General features: G+C 38.6%; 1 protein-coding gene across 5 annotated transcripts in view; it reads left to right on the forward strand.

The window, feature by feature from the left end:
• The window catches only part of LOC148952614 (uncharacterized), a 171,054-nt gene that overhangs the window by 82,743 nt on the left and 75,371 nt on the right, over window positions 1-12,940 (forward strand). For all 5 annotated transcript variants that reach the window (XM_089089038.1, XM_089089035.1, XM_089089037.1 and 2 more), the window contains one exon: window positions 9,916-10,041. In XM_089089038.1, coding sequence (XP_088945164.1) covers window positions 9,916-10,041 — 126 coding nt within the window. The remainder of the gene's footprint in view (window positions 1-9,915; window positions 10,042-12,940) is intronic.

The following is a 12,940-nucleotide window of genomic DNA, read 5'->3' on the forward strand; positions in this document are numbered from 1 at the left end:
TTCAATGGATTCTGCCAAATCATCAATAATCAGCCACGAGTTCGGTTCAATACTATTGAAAACATCAAGTCCCTGTATAAATTGTAGTGGTATGGCTGTGGCAATAGCTTTTATTTTATCATAGGACTCCTGCCAAATACTATAGCAAGAGTAGATTTTTTTTGGCTTCGCCAAAAACATTTTATCGCAATTTTGAATTATTCTAGTTAAAAGTGTTGTTTTCCCCGACATTGAGGGACAACACAGAAACGATCTGAAGGGTGTTTTAAATTGATACATGCTGCTGTTGGGGACAACAGTCGGACTACAACTAACTGTAAATCATATGTGTCCAATGAATAAGTAGTAATTTTCTCCATAGATCTATCTATTCAAGAACAACAACAATAAAAAAAACAATATTTCATGGCAGCATTTATTTCGGCACTACATGAAAACAAATATTTGTTCAACATGAACTGCAACGATAAAAATAACACTTGTTCAACAAGAACAGTTGACAAAATTTCATGGTCAACATGAAAACTCTATTTGTTCAACATGAACAACGATAACACTTTATATACAATATAAAACACTTTTCTGTCCATCAGCAGCACTTATTGTCTTTAAGAACTTTTCTGTACAGCACTTTTCTGTACATCTTTTAAAGCACTTATTGTCAACTTAAACACTTTTCTGTACAAAAAAAAAACACTTTTCTATACAACAACAAAAACAGAAAATACACTTGAAAATACACACAGGGAACGAGCAGCACAGTTGAACTTTATTACAGTGAATTTAACGGTGGGGTCCCCCCCCCCCGGGGGCAGTGAGGGCTCAGGCGGGCCAGCCACAGGCAGGACCCCCCCCCCTGGGTGACCATGGGACGGGCCCCCCTCCCCCCGGGAGCGGCGATGGAAAAAGACTAGTTGTCCGGTCACTGCGGCAGCTTCCGGTTAGTGAATGGGGTCGTTGGGTCCGGGGTTAGGGTAAGGTAGTTAGATTGAGATTATTTAATTTATGCACAGGTTGGGTGGTTAGTGGCTGGTTGGTTAGGTTAATTTATCTAGACGAAATTGATTACGATAGTCAACACATTCTACCCGGTCTGAAATACGAGAGTGATCGTGGAGTAGGACACTAACATCATTCTCGAGTACATAGACCTTGTCGGATATACATAAAATTGCATTCTTTTCCACTGTCACAATATAATTTCTACACTGTAGAGAGCAAATTGCAATCACTTGTGCTCTTGGCTCTAGGCTACTTTCTACACAGTCTCTGTACACACTCATGTTGAAATTGCTCTTTACAAAGTGTGTAGGCACCCCTTTACACGCCTTCTTTTCTTCCCCACTATGAGTTTCAACGCAATAAACTTTGGGGCCTGGGAACACCCCCCTGGATATCAAATCACTCCCCGTCTCTGATTTTAATTTTAATAGTTGGTTGGGGGCTTGACGTTTCACCAACTCGGGGTAGAGGGATTGATTCCAGTTGGTGGAATCCATCCGCGAGCTGATGTGCACCCCATTTTGCAAATCACCCAATAAATCATCAGTCCCATTTACCTTTAACCGCATATAATCTTTATCACCATATTAAACTTTAGCCTCCCCCTCCTGTGGCCATTGCACCTTGCACACATTGTAAAAAAACTACAACATGAGATTTTTTGAAATTTCCAGTACTGAACTACCACCTACTATATTCTTGTTCAGTACCACATTTCGCTTTCGCCTGTGTAGAAGAACCATGCCAGACTCTATGCTCGTGAACGATGTAAAATTAGGATCGGCAATAATTCGTGCCCACTCTAGAGGGTCAGTGACGACGTCGCATCGAGATCTATTACGAACGCTTTCACAGATTTTGCAAAACACTGAATTTAGGATGAGCTTGTACATTTCCTTCTCCACCTTTGAGTTTGCCCTAGAACGTTTATCGACAAAGGTGTCGATAAACGTTTTCAAGTAGGGTCACTGATTGAACTGCAGGACCCGGTGTATTTTGGTAATCTTGAAGCCAGTGCTCACCCACCAATGCAAAAGCAAATGGTGAACAACGATATTCTCCGTAGGGTCCAAATCAGCAATCAGTTTCTGTTTGGAGGGGGTCCAGTGCATCCCCATATCCTCAACCAATGAACGATTGTAGGGGCTCAGAGAGTCCCTGCTCACTGGCCGATTGATACAGGGAAAGACAAAATCTTTGACTGAGTCGTGAAGGGCCAGCGGAATGTGACCGTCAACTTCAAAGAACCATCCTTGTGGCCCATTGTCCTCGACGGTGTTAATGTCAGGGACCTCACAAAGATTCTCAAGCCATTGATAGTTCCCACACGGCAAAGAGTAGTGTGACATTGCCGAGGGGTACAATGAGTTCATGTCCAAGAACACTGCATTTGACTTTGCACTGGTGCTTTGTCCGCTCGGATCGGTTGATAAGACGCGGTCCCCATGAAAAAAATACCCTCCCCCATTGAACGCTCTACAAAAAGGTGCTGATCTACATCGGTGATTAGGCCTAATTCCTCCGTGCTAATTTTTAAAATTAAATCCATCACTAAATGGGGTGTGGGAAAATAATAGCCTATATCTAACCCGAACTGTGAATATATTTGGTCTGTGTTCTTACAGACTATATCCAACAGAGTTAGAACGTCACTGGCCAAGTACAGTCTACAATAATCCCACCCATTTTTACAATCCCCCTTTGACCACACCTTCTTGGCAAACTCATACTCCTCGGCTGTGCATTCACTGTTGGTCAGTGAATTGTGAAAAGCTTCAATTGGAGGTAGTTTCACCTCGCTTAAGCGTGCGCCAGAACAGTAATAATCGTATGCGTATATACCTTTGCAGGTCAACAGGTCATACATTTCACTGTCTGGAAAGTGCTGTTTAAGCAAGGGAAAGCTATCAAAATTGTCGCTTTTTTGCACTTGAATTAATTGACTCAATGCCTTGGGAAAAAACTAAAAGAATCTAAAAACCTGATTTTATTCCAGCACATACGTTCATTATCCACTACCTGCCATTTCAGTTCGAGAAGCAATAACTTCTCAGCCGATTTGGGAATAATATTATAGGTAAATGAATTATTTACCAATGGACAATCTACTCCCCCTCCCTCCCTGTGCATACGTGCCAGTGCCGGTAAAATAAATTTTAAGTCATAATTAGAGTTATGATTAAAAATAGGGATACAAATCTGTTGGCTAACGTTTAAATTACACGATTGATGCGCGACCCCTCTAAAATTACGAACCCCCAATGATATTTCCAGCCCCAAATGATTATGATCTCTGACGTTGCCCCTCCCCCCACTGGTTCCGCTAGTGCCCGTAGCCCCCTCCTCTGCCAACGCCCCCGGACAAACCCCACAGCGTGTGTGATTTTTACTAGCGAGACAATCCTCTGCGGACAGCACCAGTGGATAATGGATATTTCTTAAACGAGAAATAGCACTATTAACCGTACCAATCAGTTTAGTCAGTGCCTTGACCATGCACTCGGGCCCCTCATCCAATATTTCTACTATTTCTAACAACCGCATGGTGTTAGAACTGTCTCTCTGCGCGTGAGCATAGGACACTGCAATAGCCTGATGTTCTTTGACTCGGTTTGGAAATTGGGGGTCGTTCACCTCCACCAGCTTAGCTTCACAGTCCAAGGATATTTTGTTGCACTGGAGAAGGGTGTTCTGGAAATTTTTGAATCGTAGAATGGCCCTATCCCCTGAAACCATTTCCACTGTCTGTAAGCCGTGCTAGCTACAATGCTTCATTTGAGTCCATAATTTTGTATAACTACGGACTTGTGAGAGGCATGTTGAACAGTAGAAACATAGCCCTATATCTCTACCACCCCCAAGAACTCTACTAATGTCTGTGATAGAGTTAAAATTACCGATTGTGTTCGGTTGACTAGGTAGTGTGTATAACATCCAAACCCAGTGTTAAACCAAATCAACTGACGGGCCCCTTACGGGGAAAACCACCCCCTTCTTTTTAGAACGAACCCCATCTTCAAATTCTGTTTCGTATTGTACCACAGTAACGCCGATATTTAAGTGGGCATTAGCCCTTTCAAAAATATCAATGGATCGAAGCGTTACTGGGTATTTCCCCTCTAAACAAGAAAAATCTACAACGGGGAAATCGGACTCTTCCTTCCCATGTATAGCCCAATTGTCTAAATTCGTCTTGGTAGCGTCTCGAGCTAGAGGCTCGTATGCTGGTATGAGGAAAGCATATCTGAAACACATTTGATCTGTTTCAAAACAGATCCGCTGGACACCTTGACAACCCTCTAGATCTGGATTATATTTTAAAACTGTATCCTTTTCATCCCCACCTGTTCCCCTTCTTAAAATAAAATCTTTCTTAAATTTACAAATATTAACGCTTAGATTTTCAACAAAAAGAACTAGAGACCCACTCCCATTTCCATTAAAGTTCTCGAGATGTGTTATAATTTGATCTACCCAATCTGTGAAAGCACCCTAAAAATTTTCTAAATTCGAATAAACCAAACGCATCTCGGAATGTACATAATGATAGTAAACTTCGCTTTCACCCTCATTTAAATAGAACACTTTTAAAACAATAGAAACTTTAATTGATTCCCTCCCCCACAATTGAATTTGCTTCTCCAGAAGTGCACGAATTTTATCTACATAGGCATGCACAATTTCTACAAGGTCAAAAACAAAATTTTCCCCCATAAGTGTATTAAAAGGGTCACCAAACGTCGCAGTGTAAACAACTATTGCATTTAAAATTCTGTTGGTTAATTGAAAATCTGGGAGAGTTGTACCCCCCTACCCCGCGGGGTAATTTACACCTCCCCCCAGGTGTTCAAAAAAAACTGGCGCATGTTCCACTTCAGGTGTTTGAAGTGGACTCGGTAAGGTATCGGTGGCTGGAGGAGGAGGAGGAGAAGGGTTCCCCGTTAATTCGTCTGTAAAATCCTCCAAAAGCTGTAGTGTATTTGGGCTCAAGTCTACCAGCTCAACTGTGCTATTATCTACATTTAAAAGAAAATCGTTTATAAACTCATCGATATTATCAGGTATTTCGTTGCCATGTACAATGCTATCGTCCCAAGTTGAAGTGTTGGGGGACTCCGTGGGGGCCTCCCCTCCGTCACCAACTGACGAACAGGGGGGATATGGTAAGTATGGAACCAAAGCACACTATAAATAAAAAATAGTTTATTTTCAGTATTCAAATCACCCATACTGTAAAAATTTGGATTATTATTTAAAGTCAGCGCTTAGTAGTAGTAGCAGTATGAGCATAGTAGCATTTGGTTAATTCAACTGAAAGAAAATCAAACTTAATATAAGATAAATACAAACTAAAATGCCGCTTTACATGGAAGGCTGTAATTTGATTTTGTGAAAAAAATAGCTTATTTTCAAAGTGTTCAAATCATCCCTACTAATTTTTTTTTTTTCGGAGCTTTTTTGAGCCAAAGCGCATCCCTGTGGTGCTTCTCTGGCCCACAGCGCATCCTGCGGCGCTTCCCTGACTCGTGGCGCTTCCCGGACCCATCGGCGCATTCCGGGCTCCGCGGCGCCCGGCCATTTACATAATGTCCCAAAAACCGTATTGTTAGGCGGCATAAGTCGTTTCGTCTACTTCCCGTACAGGTTGTCTAGGACTCCAAATGAGCCTAGATTATTTTTAATCTCGTGTCTGTTCTTTTTCCTAGCGTATTCTCTGGGAAACAGTACAATTAAATTCGAGAACCGTTAATTCTTATTCAGGAATGTCTCTCCATGCAAAATCTTGGCAAGTTGATCTAGACAATCGTTACGCAAATTAGAATTACGCCTATGTGTAAGAGATTGCAATGCTATAATCTCTGTACAAAACAAATTGAGTGGGGGAAAAAAATATTTTAAAATCTATTAAATTTTAATTTTACAGTTTTTAAAAAAAGCGAAAAGCGAAAAGATTTAAGAAATGGGTATAAACTAATCAGCTTTTGAAAAAAACGTGGTCTTTACTTGATATCCTAATCATAGAAAATTTTGTTTAAATAAAACAGCAGTTTATAAAGCAAAGGCAGTTTTCTATGAGGAAATTATGTCCGGGATATAGTATTCCTTTTCGGCTTCACTACGAGCCGTTTCAGCAGACTGCTGAATGTATGCGATAACAGCGACCTGACTTAAAAGGGGGAACAAGGTCCTGTAATATCTCTGACATAATTTTACTGTGATGAAATAAAGGGTTTACTTCTAGGCCACTTAAAACTATAATATTCTAGCAAAAATAACATTTTTTGATAAAAAGGTTCTCTAACAGTAAACTAGAAAATTAGCTAAAAATATTATTATGAGAAAGCGAAGATGTCTACAATGTAAAATTGGAAAGATTAGAAAAAGAGCGATTTCTTTGACATGCAAAAAATTACATTATATTTAGATATCTCTGAGGGAGGGGGGAGCAGAGAAATTTAAAACAAGGGGTGTGGGATTATAGAGAAAATAATATTTTTTTAATATCTCTGAGACAAACTTTTACAGTGTTGAAAAATAGTGAAAAAGAAAAAACATTGGAAGAAATAGATATTTATTTCTATAACTAGAGGTAAAAATGCTTACATTTGCAAAGTCCGAGGGCAGTATTTGAATGCCCGAAGGCCCAGGCGAAACTTGTTGTACCATCGGCGGTGGGCCTTGTGTAGTCGGGGCAGGTAGTCCATATAAAGCAGCGGTCCATTTACTCTTTAGTTTTTATCCTGACTGCATTGTTGTCTGCATAGATGGTTGCACTTGTTTTGAGGTTGAGCCAGCATACTTAATCATGGACGATCTTGTCTCGTCCACTCTCGCTTTCTTAGCGGGTGGTGGCGATTGGCATTCTTCACAATTTGCCTTAAAAAGAAGAGAAAAAATTTAGTATGAAATAATTTGCCCCTTTTTTACAGAAAGAAAGTTAGTATCATCATCCATATAATTTTGTCTAGAAAGGCATTTATCACTAAGAAAGCACAACGTAAAAATATTTCGTGAAATATACTAATTGCATCCTTTTGAATCTGAGAAAGAAGAATTACGGCTCACTGAGCCGTTAAAAATTCAGTCTATATAAGTCAGCCTAATTTCTTATTTTAGGAGTTTCTGTTCTTTTCTGGTTTTAATCTGTATTGAGCATGCCTTGTTTGATGAATTTAAAGTATTAATGGTATTTTTTATCTTTCCTTATCCTATTACGATAGCTGGTATTTTCCCCACCCCCAGAAAAAAAACACCCCGAGGAAAATAACCCCCACGGAAAATATCCCGGAGACAAGACATGGAAAAATATCCCCTCCCCCCACCGAAAGATAACGCATCCTTTTGTATCTGCGAATTACGGCTCACTGAGCCGTTCAAAAGCCGGCCTTTAAAAGTCAATCTAATTTTTTATTTTTAGGCGTTTCTGTTCTTTTCTGGTTTTAATCTGAATTGAGCATGCCTTGTTTGATGCATTTAAAGTATTAACGGTATTTTTTATCTTTCCATATCCTTTTTCGATAGCTGGTATTTATCACACCCCCAGAAAAACCAGCCCGAGGAAAATAATCCCCACGGAAAATATCCCTGAGAAAAGACATTGATAAATATCCCCTCCCCCCCCCGAAAGAGATCGCGTCCTTTTTAATCTGAGAATTTCGGCTCACTGAGCCGTTCAACAGCCGGCCGATATAAGCCAGCCTAAGTTCTTATTTTTAGGCGTTTCTGTTCTTTTCTGGTTTTATTCTGCATTGAGCATGCCTTGTTTGATGCATTTAAAGTATTAACGGTTTTTTTTATCTTTCAATATCCTTTTACGATAGCTGATATTTACCCCACCCCCAGAAAAAACAGCCCGAGGAAAATAATCCCCATGGAAAATATCCCTGAGAAAAGACATGGAAAAATACCCCCTCCCCCCACCGAAAGATATCGCAACCTTTTGAATCTGAGAATTACGGCTCACTGAGCCGTTCAAAAGCCGGCCTAGTTTGTTTGAAGAAAATCCCCCCCCCGAATACTAAACGTTGAAAATGTGAATATTTAGTCAAACATCGAAGCATTCATCTGAGCTATGGTTCTTTTTCAGTTATCCAATAAATAAAAACATATTTTTAGTCGCGTCCTTTTGAATCTGTGAAATCCATGGAAACTAAACCGCTAACGAACAGGAAATGCTTTAAAAAGGGTCAGTGCTAATTATAGGCCTCACATTGGAGCCTTGTGTCAAACCAGAGCGGGCTAATAACAACAGAGCGATGGATGTCTCAGTTAGAGAAAAGATTACAATTGAGAAAAGCCTAAATTTAACGAAAGGATAATTATTTCTTTTTGCGAGAATTTGGGATTGTAAAACAATGGTGGGAGGGGGTTAGGGTAAAAAGAATATATTTTATGTTTTCCATTGATTATAATGATGTATGTATGGTTTGGTGGGGGGGGGGGTGAGGGGTTTGGGGTAAAGGAATATATTTACGTTTTAGCTGATTATACTGGAGGATGTCCAAGGAAAATTCGTTTGAAAATAAAAATGCACTTACATTGCTAATTGCGGCTGCCAAGGCCTCAAGCTCATCAATTATGTTAATTGTTCTATTCATTGTCTCACAATACTTTCTGATTATTTAATCACCTTGCATGTCCGTTATATACGAAATCTCAAGGGTGAATTGTTATGTAACGGGGAAAACCATATGTAACAAGCCCTCTGATTGGTTGAGAAGGGGGATGTAACCGACTCGCTGATTGGCTGAGAAGGAAACATGTGATCTAACTGTTTCCGGGAAACTCATAACATTTGGCTCGAGCAACAACAACAAATACTATTTCTGGACACCATGACATTCGCCTCGAGCATGTACATGTCCAAAACAACAACAAATGCTGTTTTCTATTTCTGGAAACTCATAACATTCGCTGAGAGCGTGCACTTACAACAACAAATAAATCGACCTTGACATTCGCTGAGAGCGTGCACTTACAACAACAACAACATCGACCTTGGAAAAAAGAGGTCATTGACCCCATTAACCACGTGTTCTCCCCAGGGACTCTATGCCCATATTTGGTGTTAAAAAAGTTGTAGGTGGCAGCAGGGGTGAGTGTTCGCGCTGGTACCCCCATCTCTACTTATGCCTTAAGTTGATTGGTCACTCGCAAAATTACGCTTGAAAGCTGAACATAGCCCGACTCAACAAATTACTCACACAAACACATTATTGGCACGGTAATCTTTTGTAGTTTTATTTTTATCTACAAGCATGATTATAATGTGGTACAGACTTCAGTTTATGCATATCCTGAACAATTAGAGTCCCATCTATTCTCGGCCATCAGGATTTTAAAAATGACGAAAATGTAAGACCCACAAAGAAAAACCCCATAATCAACTATTGTGCTAAGTTAAATAAAACATGCAAAAAAAAAAAAAAACAGTCGAAATTATGCCTTCAAATAAAGTTAAGGAGGGTCATACAGGGATGCCAGTTGAGAGGAGCAATGGTATCCCCCCTTAGATTTTTGCCACTTCTGACTAGATTTCAAAAATGTCGTTTTTGGTTATATCTTTTGGTAGTGTCTTTTTTTGGTATTTTCATTAATAAATTCGAAAAAACAACAAAATTACCCCCATATTTTGAAAAATACTCCCCCCATGCGTTTCCTTCAATTGGTGCCAGTGAGTTCGTTTAAAGGACAGAGCTGAATGAGACGAAAAGCGAAGGATGGGAAAGCAAAGTCTCAAAAGACAAAAGAAAATTCTAGCTTGAAAGGATTCCCTAGTCTTAGAAGATGTTTGTTTTTACTGGTCAACTTCTTTTCTTTCTTTTTTTAATTTTGTCCCTATGAAATAGACTAAAAGATAGCGAATTAAATTAATATTTATTATTCTTTATTAAAATTCTTTGTTTTTTGCAGGATAATAATGACTGGCTAGCAGATATGGAAGAACACGATCACCCTGAGCCAAATATTCCTGCAGTTAATTTTGCACCGTTTCAATGTCTAATTCATGAACAGGCTAAATCCATCGTGGCGTTGCAGGTAAGTTATCTCTTTTGTTTCTTTCAGTTACATCATAAAGCCAATGCCAGCACCTTTCATGATATGCAATTTGCGCTTAAGCAACAACTTTTGTAATAAAAAAAAAAAAAAAAAAAAAAACAAAAAAAAACAGTCTTTCTGTAGTTCTTGTTAGTGATGGAGCAGGGTTTGGTCGTATATCTAAAAAATGCCTTATTTTTATATAACCACTGACCGCCGCCTTTTAAATGTTGGCTGGTACTTGTATATACGCCCTACCTATTGTTCTTCCAATTTGTTTCTCTGACCCTCAATCCTAATGAAATATACCAAAGTAAGATAAAATATAATACTTTAGAAACAAATTTGGGCTATAGATTTGCACATTAGGGGGAGTGGGGGTAAAGTATAGCGGGTCTGCATGGCTAATGTGTTTTAGGTATAATTATTCTGCATATTATGTAGTAATAATTGTCTTCTAACTTCAAATTGTCCAAATACTTTACCAACACCTCCACCCCTCTAATATGCAAATATATAGCCCAGATTATATATTTTCCATCTATTTTGTCACTTCTCTTTGTCTTTTCTCACGTTAAGCTGAAAGAAACTAACGAAAAAAAAACAACAAAAAACGGTTCTATAATGCGTCAATGAATGAACAACTTGTGAGTTACGGCGTATATCATACAAGTGCCTGTTGGTCTTCTTTGTTTGCTTCAGAATACCACACTCTACTTGCCATCGTACTTTTGTTTTTTGTCACTCAGAGAGTTATTGTGCCTCGTCAATGAAACTTTTAGGAAGGGGTTTCCGCGTAAATTAAAATATGCCAATGTATTTTGAAATTCGGGCCCAGGGCCTGACAATATACGCTTAAATTCAAATAGGTGTTTTAACAAGTGTTACTGTGATACTATACTTGAAGATTCTCATAGGCAGGACCTGGTGGAATGGGATAAAAAAGTTAAAATAGATTGTTTAAAACATTACCATTTTCGGTTGCGGTTATATCAATAAAAAATTTGATGATCCTGTAATCGCAAATCGACACTACATAATCCTTAAAGACAATATTCCTATCGTATGATTTCTGCATGGTCAAATCGTGCTTCATCCAATTTAGCTAATTAGAAAAAGCCCTAAAAAGTGATTTTCCTTGTTGCCAAGCAAGGGGGCTGTAATTATCTTATTCAAGGTTGTCGGAAATGGCGATTCCAACGCCATTTTGACGGGTTTCAGGGCTCAGGCTGTTTTTCTTAATTCCCATAAATTGGACTTCAAAATAACACTTTATTATTATTTATTCATTTAACATTTAATTATCTCAATTAACACTAATTGAGATAATAGTTACTTACCATTTCTGTATCAGCTGTACATTGCAATTTTTTCCTGTTAGCCAGTTTTTTAAATGATTTTTTTAATTTCTGGTTACTATGGGCCGTGGTTCGTTCTTTACTAGTTTGCAGCTACTGCTGAAACCATGATTGATTGTATAACGTTTTGACGTATGTGACGTTGATATATATAACGCTTTGGTACCATCATATCTTTGGTTTTGTGTTAAGACTTTCCCATTTATTATTTGAAATTTCAAGCATAGCTTTAATTTGAACACTGAGTTGTGCTCAGTTTTCCTATAATTAACAGATATAAAAAGTGCGAGAATTAAAATAAGTCATCAAATTATGGCAATGTTTTATGTATAATCTTGTCTTATTGGTTTTTGTCAAGGCCATTTCTTATTCGCAAATGTATGATAACTTTGTTACGCATGAATTATTTTTGTTACATATAATACCTCCAAAGACGTCATATTGGCTAAAAATTATGATTTTAGCAGTTAGTTGCTTATTATAGCTATTTTCATCTGTGTTACTGTGAAACAAACATGATTTTGTTGATACGACTGTGGGAAGTTTCTGATAGAGAATACAAAAAAATCACTGAAGTAGAAAAAAGAAAATACTGAATACAACATCTGTGCTTTTTGTACTTGAGGGGTGTGTGGCAATGGGTAATATAACTATTTTTAGCTAAGAAATATGATTATGTATTTTTTTTTTAGCACTTTTGAAGCTACATTTAATTATTTTTTCAAGTTATTTGAATTCACATACCGTTCTTATCGCTCATTCATTAATTCCTATTATTAGAACAGTGTTAAAGAATAAATTACATAATCCATGAGTGAACTATAGTCTTTTGTCCATTCTTAGTTGACTTTTGTGGCCCCAGTCCCTAAAATATTATAAAGGGCTAGGTAGCTCTCTGGTGACAAATATCAGCAGTATAACATCAGGGTGGCGAACGTGGTCCACGCATATCACAGTCGTTTTAAAAATATAATCCCACAGTATCGCTGTTTTGAACCGTGCGCTTGCACGCTGTCAAGCGCATGCGCATCTATGAGGGCTATTAAAAACTGTACCATATGTCGCAGATCTGAACCAACTGTAGCGTGGAGTGGGCTTTCATTGGATGAAATATATCGTATGACATTACTTTCAACTTATCAGAGGCGTTTCCCACTAAAGTAAAGCTATATAAAAGGAAAGTGGTATTTTATGTCTTTAGTCAAAGCGTCACTGACAACCAATGGAAACCACTCTTTCTCGAGTAAAATCAGAATTTAGCGCTACTGTTGGTCCAAATTTGAGACAGTCCTAAATTTGAGATATTTGGCCAATAGCGACAAAGGAAGGTTACGCACCTGATATAGTTCATGATATAGCACACGTATAGTTTCTGCTCTGCCCGAGTAGGAACTATACGGTGGTTCAAACCAGGCACGTACGCAGGAATTTGTTTCGGGGGGGGGCCAATTTGTTTCGGGGGGGGGCTAAATCCTTCAAACCCATTATTCTGTGAGAAAAATCAGAAAATTATGGGAAAATGCAAAAAATCGTGAGATTTC

Source organism: Artemia sp. Qi Xiang Cuo, chromosome 5, assembly GCF_049724085.1.
Source record: "Artemia sp. Qi Xiang Cuo chromosome 5, ASM4972408v1, whole genome shotgun sequence".
NCBI lineage: Eukaryota > Metazoa > Arthropoda > Branchiopoda > Anostraca > Artemiidae > Artemia > Artemia sp. Qi Xiang Cuo.